This window comes from Bos indicus x Bos taurus, chromosome 13 (genome assembly GCF_003369695.1).
Source record: "Bos indicus x Bos taurus breed Angus x Brahman F1 hybrid chromosome 13, Bos_hybrid_MaternalHap_v2.0, whole genome shotgun sequence".
Taxonomy (NCBI): domain Eukaryota; kingdom Metazoa; phylum Chordata; class Mammalia; order Artiodactyla; family Bovidae; genus Bos; species Bos indicus x Bos taurus.
Window position 1 is genome coordinate 26,770,906 of NC_040088.1, and position 21,823 is coordinate 26,792,728.

Consider the following 21,823-nt stretch of genomic DNA (forward strand, 5'->3'; position numbering starts at 1 on the left):
GGGAATTATAAACATTAAATTTGTAGCTATTAATCAAGCTTCTTTCACTTTATGTTATTAAGGAGGCATATTATAGGTATGCAGAAATAAAACACACTGAAAACTCACCGTGTTTTTTTGTTTCAGATCCCAGGAATTAAACTCAGCTGTCAATCTTCTCCCTGATTTTCTACGACTTTTTGCATTTTTTTGAGGAGAAGGGCTTTGATCACAAGTATCAGTATTCACATCTTTTGACAACACGTATTTCTTCTTGTAGATCACAGATTCTTCAACTGTCTTATTTAGGAGAACTGATTTAAAAGTAGTTTCAGATTCGATACACCAATCACTCTGCTTGGCATTCTCAATACTTTTCTCCTCTGAATGTGTAGAGTGACCTGGTTGTTGTCTGCTTCGGTGGCAGTCATCTGCTTCTGCTTTATCTGTTCTGTTATGCTGCATTATCTCCTTCCTATACTGTACCTTTTCTGTTTCCTCAGAATTATCATCAGATATTGAAGAGGATGACTTTTGTTTAGGAAGTTTCTGGTTGATAACAATATCTAGTGGGAAAAATGAGAAATTAATCCTTATTAAATTTATAAATTGATCATATATAAAATTTATTAAAACCAAAATATTTGTTAAGACAGTTCAAGCAGTAAGTATTTCCTGAATATTTTATATACAGCGAAAACTGTTTCACCTTGATTAAATGTGTCTCTCGATGAAGTACTTGCTCTTTGGTTATTACACAGCTTAATATTTGTTACAGGTGTCCAACATGCCCATTTGGAGTGCATCTTATCTCCACAGGTACTGTCTAAAACATCAGGTAACCTGAAAAATGATTCATTTGCTCATTATGAAACATCAGCCTATGACTCTGGTATAAGGTCTTGACTTTTTCTTAGTCAATGTTTATTGATAGAAATTTGTTAAAGAATGAAAAAATTTTCATAAGTCATGATGAAAATTAAAACTTACTATATAATTTATTAAAGAATATTATTTTAAAAATTCCATTATTGTTTCTATTTTGAGATCTACCTAAATACATCTCAGGTATCTGACATATATCTTCATGGGTATTTAAACTTGGTTAAATTTCTTCTCATTCATGCTTTATTATTTTAAAGCTTTTATTCATTTTAAGTCTATCAATTTGAAGAGTTATATCAGTTGATACAGAAAAAACATACAAGCTATTCGCCACTGTACTATCATAATACTTGAAGATGATTAGTTCTATAACCAATACTACAGTCTAAGAACATAAAGGCCTCTTCCTTTAAATTTGTTTATCAGTTGCTAAGTCATGTCTGACTCTTTGCAACCCCATGGACTGCAGCATGCCAGGTTTCTCTGTCCTTCATCATCTCCCTGAGCTTGTTTAAACTCCTGTCCATTGAGTTAGTGATGCCATTCAACCATCTCATCCTCTGTTACCCCATTCTCCTCTTCCCCTCAATCTTTCTCAGCATCAGGGTCTTTTCCAATGAGTTAGCTCTTAGTGTCAGATGGCCAAAGTATTGGAGCTTCAGCTTCAGCATCAGTCCTTCCAAAGAATACTCAGGGTTGATTTTCTTTAGGATTGACTCATTTGATCTCCTTGCTGTCCAAGGGACTCTCTAAAGTCTTCTCCAGCACCACAGTTTGAAAACATCAACTCTTTGGTGTGCAGCCTTCTTTATGGTCCAACTCTCACATCCATATGTGACTACTGGAAAAACCACAGCTTTGACAATATGGACCTTTGTGGGCAAAGTGATGTCTCTGCCTTTTAATATGCTGTCTAGGTCTGTCATAGCTATTCTTTCAAGGCACAAGCATCTTTTAATTTTATGGCTATAGTCAACATCTGCATTGATTTTGGAGCCCAAGAAAACAAAATCTGACAGTTTGCACTTTTTCCCCATCCATTTCCCATGAAGTGATAGGACCAGATGCCATGATCTTTTAAATTTGTTACATTCATCTAAATAGAGTAACATTATTATAGGCTAAATGACTAGATGGATATTCTCATACTTACACAGGTTTATCTATTCTTCCTGCTGCCTGTGAATCGAGAACAATTTCCTGGAGTTCACCTAAATGAAACAAAAATTATGGTATCCTCATTTTTACATACAGTTGGTAGGGTTAAATGAAAGCTAGTATAGAATTTGATCAAAGTTCATATATTGGGATGGAGAGATTGGTTGACCTCATCTTCCCACTCCCAGACCCAAACTTCTTGGGAACAAAGGCTGTTATTATACTTCCTCATAATTTCTAAGTTCTCTGCATAGAGCTGAATGTATTCATTATAAATCTTTTTCAAATAAATGAAACTCAGTGAAGTTAATCTATAGAAATATATATATGTGTGTATACATATGTGTGTGTATGTGTGTATATATATATAAGAAAGAATGACAAAAACTGAACCAAAAAGTACTTACTAAAATTTTGGTTTGCGAATTCAGTGTCCTTATTTTCTGTCTTTTCTACAACTTTAGCAGCTTTGATAGGCTATAAACAGGAGAAATTTTAATATAAATTTGAATTAAGGCATTATATGAAAATGACTTTTACAAGTTAGGAGTATTAAAGTTTAAAACTTTAAAATTTTGCCTTATGATTAAAAGTTGGATAGTAGTTCTATTTCCTTCATAAAATGCCCATTCTAGAATACTCCCTTATCCTAAAACACAAGAAAGTAACTTTACTGCAGATTAGGAGGCATTACAGCCTACAAATTTTCTGACCTCAGCCATAGCTAGAAAAATAATGTAATTTTTCTCTTTGAGAATTTCTGGAACCTCCATGCCATGTGATCTATTGCTCTTAATCTCACAGGCTGCATTTATTCTGTCTTTTCTCAATATACATATGAACTGAAGTGTCAAATGATCTTGTAAAGTTTTGGCCACTGCACAGGTAACTTCTTGATGACAGCAAGCTTCTTTTCACAGCCACATATACACACTTATTCAGATAAAATAAAAATATTCCATGACTATCAGAAAAATATACTCCCTAGCTAAGATATTCTGCCTCATCCTATCTTCTCTAATCTAGCCAGTGGTTCTCCACACTGGGAGAGGAACAGTATAAAAGTGTCCAAGTGTACAGGTGTGTTCCATCCTTATCTTTCTGCCACATAACCATTACATATTTTTTTTACATCCACCATCTTTTTTTTTTTCCAACTGTAACACCAAGACTGCTAAACTTTACTTGAGGAAATTATACTTATTACTGAACTAATGCCATGATAAGATTTATAGTCTTTAATGTGAACTGGGCCCTCAACACTGCCTAACACTTATTCTTAGCCCTCTCCACTATCCCTCAGTGCTTATTCCAAATCTTCATGTGTCCCTGAGCCCTCTGCATCAAGAGAAGCTCAACATCCTCACACTTCAGAGAAAACACAAACTTTGAGCTGTTCATCTATAAACTTATCTGTATCTCTTGATCACCTATTTCTCCAAGATACAACTTTCTCTTATCCATTCCCTGCTCGGTCCCACTTCTTCAACTACCTGGAAAGAATGTGCTCCTCGATATCCATCTGACTAATAACGTTTACTGACTCCAAAAATCAACTCACTCTCCATCTTCTAAATGAGCATTTCCTGATCTTTATATTCCTCTCCAGCTCTGGGATTAGAGAGAATTGTCTGCCCTCAGTGCTGTGCTAAGTCACTTTAGTCATGTCCAACTGTTTGTGACCCCATGGACCATAGCCCACCAGGCTCCTCTGTCCTTGAGATTCTTCAGGCAAGGATACTGGAGTGGCTTACCATGCCCTTCTCCAGGGGATCTTCCCAACCCAGGGATTGAACCCAGTCTCCTGCATTGCAGGTGGATTCCTTATCACTAATGCCATCTGGGAAGCCCATCTGCCTCTCTATTAGGCTTTTACTGCATCCTGTATGTATATCTGAGAACACATACAACAGAATACAAGAATGATGGCAAGTTCATTTCTCTTACTGAACATATAAATCAAGAGTTGAATAAGTATTTCTAAATTTTATTGTTAGCACAGTGAGTGATAAGACCTTACTTTTAAGGACAAAAAATGATATGTAAAACAATTTTGAAAGCAATACTTTTAAAAAAATTAAGAAACTCACTGCTTAAGAAAAGTAAGACCCTGTTTGCAGAAGTTAGTTCAATAGTATTTCTACAATAATGTGATAAAAACTTAATATTTAAAAATGCTTTCAAAGTAAAGTTACTTTGTCTGTATTATCTCTTCTCTTTTTTTCTTCAGATGGTCTAGATTTAAGTGATACAGCATAATCCACTCCTTGTTCCGATGTTTTAGAAACACTAGGTTTTTCTGTAGAACTCATCATTTGCAGTGGTGGTTTAATTCTTCTTTTTCGTGGTGATGCTAGAATGGAGGACAAGGGACTTATATTTGTCAGATTTTAAAACTGTATGTTGCTATCACTGAGATACTTTTTGCTGAAGAAAGTTAAAAAGGGGGGTCTTCTAGGATGGGTCCCAGGTTTCTGATTTAAATGAGTAACTCAATATGGATTCCATTTACCAAGGTAAGAAATGGAGAGAAACTGGCAGGGAGGGTGGAAAGATGAATTTATTTTGTATTTGTTAAGTCTGAGAAGTGTGTGAAACATTAATTTCCCAGTAGGCAAGCATATTTTGGGAATGGAAGGTCACTATTAAATTGTCATAAAGATTAAATAATGCTGTGTTTACAGCAACTAGTATATAGCATTATTTTTGAACTTTTATTTAGCTCTTAGTATGTACCAGGTACTGTCTAAATGTTGCACAATACTTATTTAACGAATAGTTATTTAATCCTTTATAGACTTTGATGAGGTTAGACACTGTAGTCCCATTTCATAGAAAGGAAACTGGTTCTAAACTTAGCTATGGAGTACACATTTGGAAGTGGGCAAACAAGCTCAAGCAGCCTGATTAATTTAATGTTTTATCCACTATGTTATGCTGAGTCCTGCTTAAATAATAATAAGCTCTTAATACAGGATATTAATATTTTAAAAAATATTTATATAGATACCCATTAAATCTCTCACACATTTGATATTTTTTGACAGAAGACATCTGCGGTTCATATTCTATCAATTTTTCTATCTCAAAATTATCCTCTAGGTAAATTAGGTCCAGAATATTCATAAGTTTTAAAAATGCCTGCTTTAAATAATACTTGTTAGAAATCTTTTAAGATTCTAAAACTTACATGTATTGACTAAAAGTATTGGACTTCTCACAGTGTATCTATCTGCACCAGGAACAATCATTGATGCTTCAGACATTTTTCTTTTGCTAGGAGTAATTATCTAAAACCATGAGGAAAAAACCACAGTAAATACACATTCTCTCTTGAAATTAAATATCCTACAATTTTATTCCTAACATTTTACCTTGACTACACACAAGAGATGTATTTTATAAATTATATGATATTCAAATATTTCTGCATTTCGTCTGATTTGAAGGATTTTATCCTAATATTAATAGTCAAAATGAGAATATTGTTTTAAAGAATATCCAGACTTAGAAATACAGTAACTTTATATGTTTGCTAAAAATATTTTATTGATACTCAGTTTATCTAGTTAACCACTGGCTCACAGTTTCCTATTCTATTTTATAAGGACAATGTTTGAAACACATATTTATATAAACTTGTTTGTGAAAGCTTTCATAATGTTAAACATTCTTCAAAATTCTGTGAAGACTAAATTGCCTTTAGAGTAAAAAGCAGCTAAAAAAAAACAGGAGTTAAAAAAAAAAAAACAACCACCAGGAATTTAGAGATTCAGTGGCACACAAGCTAGTGTTGCAAAAAGGTTTGCATTTTCTAACTTTAGCCTATAATGACTGATAAGAACAACAGAAGCAGATAAGCAGAGGTGGGACTACAAGGGATTGGCATTCCAGAGGATGCCATACAAAGGAGTACTGAAGACAAACTGTAAAGAGGCAGAAGGTATTTATTTTTAAAAGGCATAGGAAAAAATACTGATGGGATTTTGAGTAGGTATGTATATGGGGCATGGAGGAAAGGTTTCGAAGGATAGGAGAAAAGTGAATTTTAAGATTAACCAGAAATAAGCTACTGAACCAGCAGATCTGTCTTAAAGAAATTACAGTTCCTAGTGTTTATATATATGGAGAAGGCAATGGCACCCCACTCCAGTACTCTTGCCTGGAAAATCCCATGGATGGAGGAGTCTGGTGGGCTGTAGTCCATGGGGTCGCTAGAGTCGGACACGACTGAGCGACTTCACTTTCACTTTTCACTTTCATGCATTGGAGAAGGAAATGGCAACCCACTCCAGTGTTCTTGCCTGGAGAATCCCAGGGATGGGGAAGCCTGGTGGGCTGCCGTCTATGGGGTCGAACAGGGTCGGACACAATTGAAGCGACTTAGCAGCAGCAGCAGCAGTGTTATATATAATGAATGGGATCCCCAAAGTTACTTATTTATATAAATGCTTCAAACGGCTAATCCTTATTGAAAACATAGTAGGTATTTAACAATAGTGCAGTGTTTTTCAAACTTTAGTGTGCTTAAGATCTTTTCCAGACTTTGTGTTATGATTCAATAGGTTTAAGGTGGAGAGTCTAAGAATCTGCATTTTTAATAAGTACTCAAGTTATGATTCTGATAAAAGACCCCAAAAAAGGCTTTATAATCTAATCACCTGATGGAACTATAGTTGACAAAATGATATTTTTAATTTAATGAAGGACACAGACAAAAGGGATAAATAGTGAGTAACAATGTATGGAGGAGCCTGTGAGAGTTACAAGCAACTTGATGAGAGATTAGTAAAAACAATTAATCAGTAAAAGCTCCATCAATAAAGTAAAAATGAACAAAGATTTACAAGTTTAAGTACACTTTAGACAAGAAGAGGTAAAAACAGCATGAATGAAGGTACAGAGGCAAGAATGAGTGTGACAAAAAAGACAGAGTAAAGCAACTGACCATTCTAAAGTGGAGGGTATTTTGAAAGAGTAAAATTAAATTACAGAAGGTCTTCAAACTAAATCAAAATTTAGATATAATGGGATAAACACAGAGATCACAAGGCTTTCTGAGCAGAAGAATGCTACTAGGATATTGGTATGAGAAAAATCAGTTGTATACCTCACAGGGCGGCTCACAGGATGGACCAATAATGTCAAAGACACTACTAGGTACACTAAAATGAGTAACAATGAAGAGAATGAGGAGGAAACCATGTGAGAAATATTGTAAAAGAATAATCACTAGCACCTTGGTTCTAGGTATAGGACGAGAGGAGGCTGGAATCAAGGACATCATCAGAAAAAATAACAGCAATCTTACTGAAGCATGGAGGCAGATGCAAATTTGAGGCAAAAGATAGAGTTTGAGGTTAGACTTTAGGGAAGGGCTGAGAAATGGTTCTATCAAATGTGGCCTAGAGGAGATCCTTTATGAAGGAGGAGGAGGAAAAAGAACCTAATATTTTGCTTTTTACTCGTGCAAATAAACTGAACATTACATTATAAATTTGTATTCTACATTAAAGCCAAGTGCAAAGATAGGACAGAAAGGATAAATGCAAAAAGTAGTACTTTCCTATCTAACTCTAATTTGAAACCTACATGGATATAGTATACTCTGTCCTAAATCCCTAACCCTTGCCTATAAACACCGTGTGCTGAAACACTATCTTTTGTTTGTATTTGTAAAAGGCAGGGGAAATATTCTAAAATGTTACTGACATTTGCATTCTAGATACATTTTTCTATAATAATGATTTGCCTATGCTGCTTTATAAATGATGGTTTTGACACCATATATACCTCAGGCTGGCTATTTTTTCTATACCCTTGATTACTGTTTTTGATATATTTTGCAGGTTTAGTAAATTCCTCTTGGAGGTTAGCTGTTTCTTTCAAACTAATATGTTCCTCTTCAACTGGTGAGAGTTGACTTTCTGGGACTAGAATCTGTTGGAGAATAAGGAAAAACTGTTTAAAAGTACAAACCATAGGAAGTCCTCAAATATGACTGGATGTCTTCATAAAGCACTCATTCATCTCATACTCATAAAGGTTAGTTCTTTTTGTCTTATATCTATGTACTATTACAATTTTCAGTCCTACAAAGTGACCCAACAAAAAGCATCCACTTTTTCAAATGTTAACAGACATAAAAGAGGCTTTGGCATTAGTGGCAGAACATATATTTCTGATTTTTAAAGTTACCAAGACTGGTATTAATGAATAACAATCTACCTTCTGTACTGAAATAAATTATTATTAATAACACGTTTACAAAGGTGAAGTCGCTCAGTCGTGTCCAACTCTTTGTGACCCCATGGACTGTAGCCTATCAGGCTCCTCCATCCATGGGATTTTCCAGGCAAGAGTGCTGGAGTGGACTGCCATTTCCTTCTCCACTTTCACTTTCACTTTCTTTACAAAGTCACATATACCTTGTTGGGGCACTGACAGAATTTATTTATTCTCCAAGACAAACTTATAACTGTGCTATTATTAATTAGGGTTAACCTTAGACCAGTGATAGAAATCAAGTAAGTGAGACACATACCTGTGATCCACTTGCATCAAAAAGAATATGCACAGATGTTTTGGCAACGGATATACCTTGTTTTCTGGTAAATTCCTAAAATTAAATTAATTCAACAGGGTGTCATTTTCTCCCAGTTCTTTCCATTTTTAATGCCAGTATTTCCTACACCTGCTTCTTTCCAAATCACCAAATTATCTTAAATCAATTTTAAATACACATAAATACTCTTATCAGGGCACTTCAGTGACTCCCTAACTATAGTCTTACCCTGCAATTTTGGTAAAGGTTCCTCACAAGCATATTATCTGCTATTTTTCACCATAAATCTTTTCCATGTTATAGACTGAATGTGTCTCCTCACAATTCACACGTTGAAACCTTGTCCCCAAGAATGGTATTAGGAGGGCAGGCCTTTGGGTCATGCTTAGGTCATAAGGGCAGAACCTTTATGAAGGGGATTACTGCCCTTATAAAAGAGACCTCAGAGAACTCCCTCACCATGTACGGACAGAGTGAAAAGACTGCCACTGATAAACCAGAAAATGGACCCTCCCCATACACTGAATCTGCTGGCACCATGATCTGACTTCTGGCCTCCAGAACTGAGAAATAAATGTTTCTTATTTAAGACACCAAACCACAGTATTTTTGTTACAGTAGCCTGAACAAACTAAGACAGGCATCACCCAAACTTGTCAACTGAACATCTCCCTAAATATAACATGAATTGTTATCTTGATTCCTAAACAAATCCGACTCATTATGTTTTCCACAATCCTGAAAAACATCTTATCTAAATTTCATTAATTTCAAAGGCCATTTCAAGGTCCAACTCCATAGCCTTTCCTTCAGATCTGACTCTTAATGAGCATTCTCTTTGTTCAATTTCTATGCATCATTTTCTATACACCACTTACTTCTTCTGAGATATATTCTGTAATTCTCACAATGTTTAGTATCTTAAAAACAAGGCTTTGTCTCATTTCATTTTTTAAATGCCTGGAAGGAATTCATCATTAAATGTTTTGAGTAGCTGCTGCTAATTTTGTCATCTGAGATTCATTCTAATAGATATCTGAAAGGGTATGGCTGATAATATGATGGTTATTCCACAACACAAATTTAAAGAACTAAAAATCTATATGTTATTTAAGAATTGTAGAGAAAAAAAAATCACTGAAACTTACAGTCCTAAGTAACTGAAAGTTCCCAGAATTATGAAAATATTTAAAAGTTTAACTTACCTTATATTTACTTCCACCAAAAATTTTTTGTGCCACATTAGTGATTTCTAATGATGCATCAAAATACAAAAGCAATTCTTTCCCTTCTCTTTTACTAATTTTTACTATATTTTTCAGAATTACAGTCAGTAGCTTCTTTGATTCTCTCACTGTACACAAATAAATCACACTGATTAGTTTATATTCATTTCTATGATACCACTCTATAGGTATATTATAAATAAGAAAAGCATGCAGCATACCAGTTAAAATGAACTGAAACAAAATTAACTTTTAGGATTTAACAGTATTGAGTCAATTCTGGTACTAACTACTTACAGAAACAAAAATTGTCCATGGAGTCTTTTATATATTCCTGTAAATTGAACAAAGGGTCTAACAACACCCTGCGGAGCTGCTACTTCACCATTCCCCTAGTCTGCAACTGTAGATATTCTTTTTCTCTAGAACCATTGCTTTCATTCCAATCCCAAAGGGCAATGCCAAAGAATGTTCAAACTACCGCACAATTGCACTCATTTCACACGCTAGCAAGGTAATGCTCAAAATCCTGCAAACTAGGCTTCAACAGTACATGAACCGAGAACTTTCAGATGTCTAGCTGGATTTAGAAAAGGCAGAGGAACCAGAGATCGAATTGCCAACATCCTCTGGATCACAGGAAAAGCAAGAGAATTCCAGAAAAATATTTACTTCTGCTTCATTGACTATGGTATAACCTTTGACTGTGCAGATCACAACAAACTGTCGAAAATTCTTAAAGAGGTGGGAATACCAGACCACCTTTATCTGCTTCCTGAGAAATCTGTATGCAGGTCAAAAAGCAACAGTTAGAACCAGATATGGAACTGACTGGTTCCAAATAGGAAAAGGAGTATGTCAAGGCTGTATATTGTCACTCTGCTTTTAACTTACATGCAGAGTACATCATGCAAAATGCTGGGCTGGATGAAGCACAAGCTGGAATCAAGATTGCTGGGAGAAATACCAATAACCTCAGATATGCAGATGACACCACCCTTCTGGCAGAAAGTGAAGAGGAACTAAAGAAAGAGCATCTTGATGAAGGTGAAAGCAGAGTGAAAAAGCTGGCTTAAAACTCATTAAAAAAAAACTAAGATCATGGCATCCAATCCCATCACTTCATGATAAACAAATGGGGAAACAATGGAAACAGTGACAGACTATTTTCTTGGGCTCCAAAATCACTGCTGACAGTGACTGCAGCCATGAAATTAAAAGATGCTTCCTCCTTGGGGGAAAAAAAAAAAACTATGACCAACCTAGACAGCATATTAAAAAGCAGAGACATCAGTTTGCCGACAAAGGTTTGTACAGTCAAAGCTATGGTTTTTCCAGTAGTCATGTACAGATGTTAAGAGTTGGACCATAAAGAAGGCTGAGTACTTAAGAACTGATAATTTAGAACTGCGATGTTGGAGAAGACTCTTGAGAGTCCCTTGGACTGCAAGGAGATCCAACCAGTCAATCCTAAAAGAAATCAACCCTGAATATTCTTTGGAAGGACCGATGCTGAAGCTCCAATACCTTGGCCACCTGATGTGAAGAGCTAACTCATTGGCAAAGACCCTGATGCTGGGAAAGACTCAAGGCAGGAGAAGGGGGTGACAGAAGATGAGATGGTTGGATATCATCACCGACTCAATGGACATGACTTTGAGCAAGCTGTGGGAGATAGTGAAGTACAGGGAAGCCTGGTGTGCTGCAGTCCATGGGGTTGCAAAGAGTCAGATGTGACTGAGCAACTAAAATGAACTGAACTGACTGCTTGATATCCAGAATCCATCTGTGCCAGTTATGTAGAAACTCAGACCGTGCTTGTTTCATACAGGTAGACAACATCACCACTTTAATATAAACGACAGTAAAAGATACAAATGAATAGTCAGATGAACAGAGAGAGTGCAAGGTCTTGAAGAGTCCTGAGCACAAGCCATACTTTCCTTGTGTGTGTGCCACAAAGGGTTAGTTTAAGGACTGAAGCATGTATGTATGTATGTTGGTGTTTTCATGCAATAGAGTCATGTCCAACTCTCTTGCAACCCTATGGACGGTAGCCTGCCAGGCTCCTCTGTCCATGGGATTTCTTAGGCAAGAGGACTAGCATGAGTTGCCATTCCCTTCTCCAGGGGATCTTCTTGACCTAGGGATCAAACCCAGGTCTCCAGCACTGCAGGCAAATTCTTTACCATTTGAGCCACCTGGGAAGCCTGTATGATCCAGTAATCCCACTGGATTGCTTAAACTCAGAAAAATCAGAATTCTAAGACACATGTACCTCAATGTTTACTGCAGCAAGGACATGGAAGCAACCTAGATGTCCACTGACAGATGATGGACAAAGAAGCTGTGGTACATATATATAAGGGAATATACTCAGTCATAAAAAGGAATGAATTTGAGTCAGTTATACAGAATGAAAAGATGAAAAAATTCCGTCGACAAGGCAGCCTGGCAGGCTATAGTCTATGGGGTTGAAAAGAGTTGGATGTGGGTGAGCAACTAACACTTTCATTTTTTCATGGTATATTTATTTCTAGTTATTTAAGGAATCCTCATAATGTTCTCTGCAGTGGCTATATCAGTTTACATTCCCACCACCAACAGTCCAGCATTTATTGTTTATAAATTTTTTGATGATGGCCATCCTGACTGGTGTGAGGTGATACCTCATTGTAGTTTTGATTTGCATTTCTCTAATAATGACCAATATTGACCAATATTGAACATCTTTTCATGTGTAAAGTTTCAGTAAGTCAGAGAGAGTCAAACATATATTGTATATTAATATAGACCTATGGAATCTAGACGGAGAAGCTAATGGCACCCCACTCCAGTACTCTTGCCTGGAAAATCCCATGGACGGAGGAGCCTGGAAGGCTGCAGTCCTTGGGGTCGCTGAGGGTTGGACACGACTGAGCGACTTCACTTTCACTTTCATGCATTGGAGAAGGAAATGGCAACCCACTCCAGTGTTCTTGCCTGGAGAATCCCAGGGACGGGGGAGCCTAGTGGGCTGCCATCTATGGGGTCGCAGAGTCGGACACGACTGAAGCGACTTAGCAGCAGCAGCAGCATGGAATTGAGAATAAAAGGTACTGATGAACCTATCTTTAGGGAAGGAATGGAGACAAAGATGGAGAGAATGGACTTATGGACATAGCAGGGGAAGGTGAGAGTAGGCTGAACTGAGAAAGTACCAGTGACATATATACACTATTATGTGTAAAATAGTTAGTGGGAAGTTGCTATGTAACACAGGGAGCCAAGCCTTGTGCTCTGTGATTACCTAGAGGGGTAGGATGGGGGGAGGGGAGGGAGGGTCAAGAATGAGGAAACAGATGTAATTATGACTAATTCACGTTGTTTTGTTTGGTAGAAACCAACACAACATTGTAATTATCCTTCAATTATAAAAAAAAAATCCTAGGAAACAAAAAAGGACCTGCCTTTCAAACAGGGGACATAGGTTTGATTCCTGGTCTGGGAAGATTCCACATGCTATTGGGCAACTAAGCCTGTGTGCTGCAACTACTGAAGCCCTCATGGTCTAGAGCCCCTGCTATGCAAGAGAAGAAGCCACCGCAATGAGAAGCCCACACACTGCAACTAGAGAAAGCCTGTATGCAGCAATGAAGACCCAGTGCAACCAAAAATAATTAAAAAATCAATTACAAATAAAAGTTTAACCATGATAAATTGTAAAAATAAAACAAAAAATACTTTTTCAAAATATAAACAACAATTTTCTGACATTAAAAAAAAAACTTATTTGCAGTACAAGAAATATTAGAGAAGTCACTCGGGCAGAAGGAAAATAATACCAGATGGAAATCTGCATATATTATAAATGAAAGCTGAACACTGGAAATGGTAAATATAATGCACTATTTAAACTATTTTAAAAATCTTTTTAAAAGTTAATTGGTTCCACAAAGAAAAATATTATTATACCATAGTATGAGGTCTTTGACACATTCAAAAGCAAAAAGATTTTTAGTCCTATTGATAGTAGTGGCACAAAGGCCAGGGAAGCAAAAGCAGAGGTTGACTGTTTTTACAAGAACCTATCAGGTTCCTAGGGGGTATAATATTACTTGCACACACACACTATTAAGTTAAATATGTACAAAATAAAACCTAAATCAGCCATTTAAAAAGTGAATATAAAGCCAACAAAAGAAGTACAAGGAACCCCTGAAAATGAAGTAACATGAAGAAAAAATAAAGAAACATGGCAGACAGGATGGTACATAGAAAGAACAAAAGCTAGATAATAAATTTAAAGCAGATCAACAGTCACCTTAAAAACCACAAAAGGCAGAAACTGTCAAATTACATTTAAAAGAAAAATGCCCAGTATATGACACCTATAAGAAACCCTCTTTAAATATACAGGACATAAATTACTTAAAAATAAAGATATGCCATACTATAATTAGCCAACAGAAACTTGGAGAGAGTATATTAGTATTACATAAAGTAGATGACAGAGCAAAGAATATTACCACAGGAAAAATAGTCATTTCATAATGATAAATTTATGAAAAGATATATCACTAAATGTTTATAAAACTAATAACAGAAATTCAAAATACCGGAAGTAAAAAATAACAGAACTGAATGAATAGAAAAAAAATCACAACCATAGTGGTGACTTCAACACCTCTCTTTCAATAATTGATAGAACAGGTAGGTAGACAATGAGGGTGTATGACTTGAACAACAGATTAACCCTGCCCTCCACCCAAGAACAACAGAAAACACATTCCTCTCAAGTGCATTCAGACCATTTACTAACACAGACCATATCTGGGTCATAACCTAATAGTCAACATATTGGAAAGGGTTTTCAAATCACACAAAGTATATTCTGATAACAATGAAATCACGTTAGAAATCAGTAACGTATTCCTGAAATCTCAAGTATACAGAAACTAAATAAAGTGCTTTTAAATAATCCGTGGGTCAAGGAAGAAATCAAAAGAGAAATTTAAAAGAATCACATGAATGAAAATGGAAGCACGGCATATTGCAATTTGTAGGATGCTGCTAAGGACGTACTTAGAAGAATTTAAAGCACTAAAAGGCTGTTATTAGAAAAGAAAAAATGGTCTCAGATCAATGACTTCAGCTTTCCCCAAGACACTAAAAACAGGAAACCAAATTAAAAAAAGTAAGCAGAAGAGAAGAAACAACAGATATAAGAGCAGAGATCAATTAAACTGAAGATCAAAACACTAAAGTGAGAAAAATCAATTAAACCAAAGGCTAGTTATTTGAGATCATCAAAAAAATTGATATACCTCTCATAAGACTGAGCTAGTGGAGGTGATAGAATTCCAGTTGAGCTATTTCAAATCCTGAAAGATGATGCTGTGAAAGTGCTGCACTCAATATGCCAGCAAGTTTGGAAAACTCAGCAGTGGCCACAGGACTGGAAAAGGTCAGTTTTCATTCCAATCCCAAAGAAAGGCAATGCCAAAGAATGCTCAAACTACTGCACAATTGCACTCATCTCACACGCTAGTAAAGTAATGCTCAAAATTCTCCAAGCCATCCTTCAGCAACATGTGAACCATGAACTTCTAGATGTTCAAGCTAGTTTTAGAAAAGGCAGAGGAACCAGAGATCAAATTGCCAATATCCGCTGGATCATGGAAAAAGCAAGAAAGTTCCAGAAAAACATCTATTTCTGCTTTATTGACTATGCCAAAGCCTTTGACTGTGTGGATCACAATCAACTGTGGAAAATTCTGAAAGAGATGGGAATACCAGACCACTTGATTTGCCTCTTGAGAAATTTGTAGGCAGGTCAGGAAGCAACAGTTAGAACTGGACATGGAACAACACACTGGTTCCAAATGGGAAAAGGAGTACGTCAAGGCTGTATATTGTCACCCTGTTTATTTAACTTATATGCAGAGTACATCATGAGAAACGCTGGACTGGAAGAAACACAAGTTGGAATCAAGATCGCTGGGAGAAATATCAATAACCTCAGATATGCAGATGACACCACCCTTATGGCAGAAAGTGAAGAGGAACTAAAAAGCCTCTTGATGAAAGTCAAAGTGGAGAGTGAAAAAGTTGGCTTAAAGCTCAACATTCAGAAAACGAAGATCATGGCAACCGGTCCCATCACTCTTCATGGGAAATAGATGGGGAAACAGTGGAAACAGTGTCAGACTTTATTTTTCTGGGCTCCAAAATCACTGCAGATGGTGACTGCAGCCATGAAATTAAAAGACGCTTACTCCTGGGAAGGAAAGTTATGACCAACCTAGACAGCATATTCAAAAGCAGAGACATTACTTTGCCAACAAAGGTCCGTCTAGTCAAGGCTATGGTTTTTCCAGTGGTCATGTATGGATGTGAGAGTCGGACTGTGAAGAAGGCTGAGCGCCAAAGAATTGATGCTTTTGAACTGTGGTGTTGGAGAAGACTCTTGAGAGTCCCTTGGACTGCAAGGAGATCCAACCAGTCCATTCTGAAGGAGATCAGCCCTGGGATTTCTTTGGAAGGAATGATGCTCAAGCTGAAACTCCAGTACTTTGGCCACCTCGTGCGAAAAGTTGACTCATTGGAAAAGACTCTGATGCTGGGAGGGATTCGAGGCTAGAGGAAAAGGGGATGACAGAGGATGAGATGGCTGGATGGCATCACTGACTCAATGGACGTGAGTCTGAGTGAACTCCGGGAGTTGGTGATGGACAGGGAGGCCCGGCGTGCTGCAATTCATGGGGTCGCAAAGAGTCGGACACGACTGAGCAACTGAACTGAACTGAAAAACTTCTTAGGTCACACAAAGCAATAACCATGTAACAAAAAATACTGATCATGTGGACTTCAAATTTAACAACTTCTGCTCATTAAAAGCAGAAGTTGCCTGGAAAATCCCATGGGCGGAGGAGCCTGGTAGGCGCAGGTCCATGGGGTCGAGAACAGTTGGACACGACTGAGCAACTTCACTTTCACTTTCCTGCATTGGAGAAGGAAATGGCAACCCACTCCAGTGTTCTTGCCTGGAGAATCCCAGGGACGGGGGAGCCTGGAGGGCTGCCGTCTATGGGGTCGCACGGAGTTGGACATGACTGAAGCGACTTCGTAGCAGCAGCAGCAGCTCATTAAAAGAGACCACTGAGAAAATGAATAAGAAAGATATAGAGGGGGAAAAAATACTCATACAACATGTATTTGTCAAAGGATTCCTATTCAAGATACATAAGAACTCAAAAACTTAATAATAAAAAGATAGTCCAGTAAAGAAATGTAGTCCAGTAAAGAAACGCACAAAATATTTAAACAGATAATTCAAAAAGAAAATATGTGAATGGCCATTAAGCACATGAAAAAGTGCTCAACTTTCCTAAAAGTGGTTTTAGGAAAATACAAATAAAAACTATCATGAGATAGCACTACCTGTCTACTGAAATAAAAAATGTCTTGATATCTGATTTTGCAGTGGTGCCAGTCTGCCAAGGTAAATGATTTCTGTCCAGTACATATTGAGAATAAAGTGACTAATCACAGGTTTTAGATTAGATAAGGAAGGAAATAAATACAAGATATTGGGGGTAATACAGGGTCAGGGAATTTGATGATAGTGACCATCACATTTATGAATGTGAACATATGAAAATGTTGATCTGCTTTCATCAGTCTACTGAGTTTTTCCATAGAGTATGCAACTTCTACTCCAACAGAAATGATAGAAAACAAGTTTAATACCTTCAATGCTGTATATCTGCACTTTTTCTTCAGGCACAGTGACTGCTTCCCACTGATGATCCTTAAATTTAAAAACACGTTTTGATCATAAATAATTTAATCTTGCTTTAAAGCTCCTTTAAACACTATCTTCAAGTTATACAAACTAAGGGTTTTTTTTTTTTTTTTTTACTATCATTAAGTAACTGGTTGATATATCACATTTTTTGTTCCATCAATTGACTACATAATATATTATACTTGTCACATTTAATCTATTTGTTCATTCTTAAAAGTGATATTATTGATTAATGTTTTTCTACTTTTAATGGTTTTCTACTTTTAATCAAAAAAAGAATGACTATCCATTCATATTAGACTATAACCTTTTTAAAAAATATTACCAAGTCCTGTCATCTCTTCCTTTGAAATGTTTTGTGAAATCATATTCATCCCCCAGTTCCCACTCATTAATTGACTGTTCTTAGATTCAAACACTGAATGCATGTTAATAATAACCTAAAATGTTTTCCCCTTCCAAGTATTTTCACTGAAAATTTGTATAAATGAATAAATAATGTGAATTCACACAAAAAAGTTATAGTAAAAATTAGAACCATTCCAAAAAGATGATATCCTAAAACCTTCCAGTAATCTTATGATGAAAATAGATCCAATTCATTTGCTATTTAAGGACTATTAAAATTCCACTAAATCCTCAGTCTCTTCACTAACTCGCTCCACTTAGTTGCCTTAATTGAAACCAGTGTATATTCTGAGAGAACCAGTACCATTTAACTACAGCATTCTCCAGTCAAGGTGTTAATTCTCCCAGACCTTAAAACCTCAGGGTCAGGAGGAAAAGGTTGGTATCCTCCTTTCTCCTTTGAGCATCTTCCTATTTCTCTGTGTATAACACCTGCTGCTGCTGCTAAGTCGCTTCAGTCGTGTCCGACCCTGTGCGACCCCATAGATGGCAGCCCAGCAGGCTCCCTGGTCCCTGGGATTCTCCAGGCAAGAACACTGGAGTGGGTTGCCATTTCCTTCTCCAATGCATGAAAGTGAAAAGTGAAAGTGAAGTCGCTCAGTCATGTCCGACTCTTAGCGACCCCATGGACTGCAGCCCACCAGGCTCCTCCATCCATGGGATTTTCCAGGCAAGAGTACTGGAGTGGGGTGCTATTGCCCTCTCCGGTATAACACCTACTCATCATCATCTGCTAACTTTAAAGTGACTCTTCCTCATATACATAGGTACTTGGTTCAAAGCTTTCCTTTTGGAAAAAAAGTCTACATTATATAAATTTTCAAAAAGATTAAAAAAAAATAGAAATCATTATAATGAGTCCAAAACAGGCCCTTACCCAGGTTCAACCGTTTACCAATATATTGTGCCCACCAATTTCATTTTCACCCCCTACTTTCCCTCCATTATGGTCTCTTCCTCTTGATCTCAACTTTTTTATTCATTGTTACTCTAGCCATCAGTTTTAAAACACTCATCCTTAAAATAAAGTACCTAACAAAAATCCCTCCCTTGAATCTACATCTCATTTTAGCTTCTACTGTGTTCTCTTCTTCTTGTCTTTACTTCCTCTACAAATATTTCAACTTTCCAGGAATGCCTAAATCCTATAGCTTAAACAACATTGCTCTTTCTTGGATGACCAGTTTTTATTTTATTTAACTGTGTTTTGACAGACTTGATCATTTCCTCTCATAAAACACCCTTCCTTTGCCTTCTGTAACATGATACCCTTTTAATTTGATCTTTTCTGGCAGACTTGTCAAGCATCCTTCAGGCTAGTCTCTTCTGCCTATCCTGTATCCATCTGCCTATCGACGCATCCATCTGCCTATCCTATATCCATCTGCCTATCCACGTATCCGTCTGCCTATCCACATATACATTTCTTACGGTTTTGTCATCTAGACACTCACAGAAACCCATGGTTTTATTTATCTTCAGTATACAGACAGCTTCTGAATTTCCACTTACAGCTCAGTTCTCCCATCTGAACTTCACACCAATATATTCAACTACCTACAAGTTATTTTCAGCTGAATGCCCCACAAGCACCTCCAAATCAAAATATTCAAAGCTGAATCATCATCTTTCCCCTACAAAATTGATCTTCCTAAAACAGCATCCTCATCCATTCAGTTACCAAAGTTTTATTAATCCTTCCTCTTTTTACTACAAATTACCAAATCTGCTCAATTCTACCTCAAGAATTTTTCTTTTTCTGAAGCCTATCCATTTCCATCCACCCCACCATCACTTTCCAAAACTGTGCCACCATGATTCCTCTTACCTGGATTACTGCATAAATCTAACTGCTTCTGGTCTTGTCCCTTTTTAATCTCTTCTCCCCAACCAGGAGAATCTTTTACATGAATGTGATGCTCAACGCCTAGTATATATCTGGCACATAGTAAGTTCTTATTAAATGTTTATTGAACTGATGTTGTCTCCTACTTATAATCTTTCTTTGGCTCTACACTGCCTGCCTTCTTTCCAATCTCCTTTGAATTCTATCACTAACACAGAGCATTTTTCAGTTGAGTGTGTATTTACTCATTCTTAAATATGAGCCCTTGAATGGCTATAAATGAGAGAAGATGGGTCCCTGATTCAATAAATCTTACATTCTATGGTGGGGGGGGTGGTGTAGACAAAAAACAACAGATAAAAGGATTTTAAGTAGCAATAACTACTACAAAAGAAAAAAGAGGACAATGTGATATAATATGGCTGGATAGCTACTTCAGACTATTTAAATGGGATGCAAAGATCCTGAGGCTCCTAGGCAGCAAGTATAAAGACCTGAAGAGAGCATTATCTAGAGGCAAAGAAAAAAATGAATGGGGGTTGAACACAGTAAGCATGGAGAAGAGTCTGAGATTATCAGAGAAACAGCGAGGGCCTAGGTCATAAAGGCCCTCGAATACCAACAGACACAGGGAGGGTTTTAAGCAGCCACAATAGGGGAGAAGCTTTGAGGACAGTGAGAGAGAACACAGGAAGAAGGCACTGCTGCCACAGAAATCCAGAGAGGAAAGGAGAGTCTAAATGTATCTGTGGGAAGAACTTTCTCCCAGCCTCTCTAGATCAGTGTCTAGAACACATGAGGCATTTAATACTTATAAATGCATTTTATACTATCCCTATCATGTGTAGTACTAAAATTACTTGTTTTCTTCCCTGAATTATCCATTAGACCAAGCGAGTGAAGTCAGGAACCACTCCAATCCTATTATATCCTCTTCTCTGAAAATGAAAGTCTACTTCCTAAAGAAAATCCAGTTAAAAAAACTCCTATGAAGCCTGCAAGAATAAATACACTAATGAAAACTGTCAGTGCCTCTGAGAAGTAATGTTAGGTTTTGGAACTCATTATTAAGCATTCTAAGAAGGTACTCTAAAAAGAAAGAAAGATATGTGGAATTCCTAAGAGGCATCTTTGTCTATAAGTTTACCTGGACAAAAAGCATCATTATTATCAGCAATCACAATCAGATCAGTAAACTGCAAACCAACTCTTAGTCAGATCTCCGCTCTACAGCTTGAGCTAGAAGTACACCAATGTAGCAAATAGTAAGTGGTGGCTATTTGGAAACAATGGCTCAAAAATTTTCCTCAGGTTAAAAAGGGGTCAGTAGAAAACACACCACCTGGTTGGAAAGTTTAAGCATAACTACAATTTAGTACAGAAAAGAACTAAAATTCAGTTCTAAATATGACCATAAAAATCAATTCCTCAATATTTTCAAATAGAAGATGCTATGAAAGAATAAAATAAGACCATTTGTCATTGTTTGTTAACGCTATTTTTAACTGAGTGTTTGTGTACTTGAATAACTGTTGTCTTTTCTAGATTCAACTCACTTTGTTCATCTGAATGTTAAATTTTATCATTAATGTATAATTTCTGAAAGGCTTATATTTAAAAACTAGTATTAAATTTTAGCTTTTTTCTGTTGCTATAAAACATCAGAAATAATTTTCATTTCTAATTAGCTTGATAGGTTACCATGCTCATCAAAATTATTAGAGCTAACACTGAAATCTATTAAAAGCGAGAAAATATACAAAGAAATCCATATTCTTAAACTGAATTATTATATACATACATATACACACAACTCAAAATGATACAGAGGGAATAACACTTACATCATTGTCTCCAGCAATGTAGAATGATAGAGTCTGGCTCCCAAGATTAAAATCTACCCAAAACTCCTCCAGTTTTTCATCTGATGGTATTTGCAGCTAATAAAATAAACATATAAAACTAGA

General features: G+C 36.6%; 1 protein-coding gene across 1 annotated transcript in view; it reads right to left on the minus strand.

The window, feature by feature from the left end:
- The window catches only part of SYCP2 (synaptonemal complex protein 2), a 59,108-nt gene that overhangs the window by 29,767 nt on the left and 7,518 nt on the right, over positions 1-21,823 (minus strand). Inside the window, exons 9-19 of the mRNA XM_027559053.1 lie at positions 21,701-21,796; positions 17,545-17,605; positions 9,793-9,941; positions 8,567-8,641; positions 7,816-7,962; positions 5,213-5,312; positions 4,218-4,375; positions 2,430-2,499; positions 2,018-2,075; positions 689-822; positions 109-545 (exon numbers count right to left, since the gene is read on the minus strand). Coding sequence (XP_027414854.1) covers positions 109-545; positions 689-822; positions 2,018-2,075; positions 2,430-2,499; positions 4,218-4,375; positions 5,213-5,312; positions 7,816-7,962; positions 8,567-8,641; positions 9,793-9,941; positions 17,545-17,605; positions 21,701-21,796 — 1,485 coding nt within the window. The remainder of the gene's footprint in view (positions 1-108; positions 546-688; positions 823-2,017; positions 2,076-2,429; positions 2,500-4,217; positions 4,376-5,212; positions 5,313-7,815; positions 7,963-8,566; positions 8,642-9,792; positions 9,942-17,544; positions 17,606-21,700; positions 21,797-21,823) is intronic.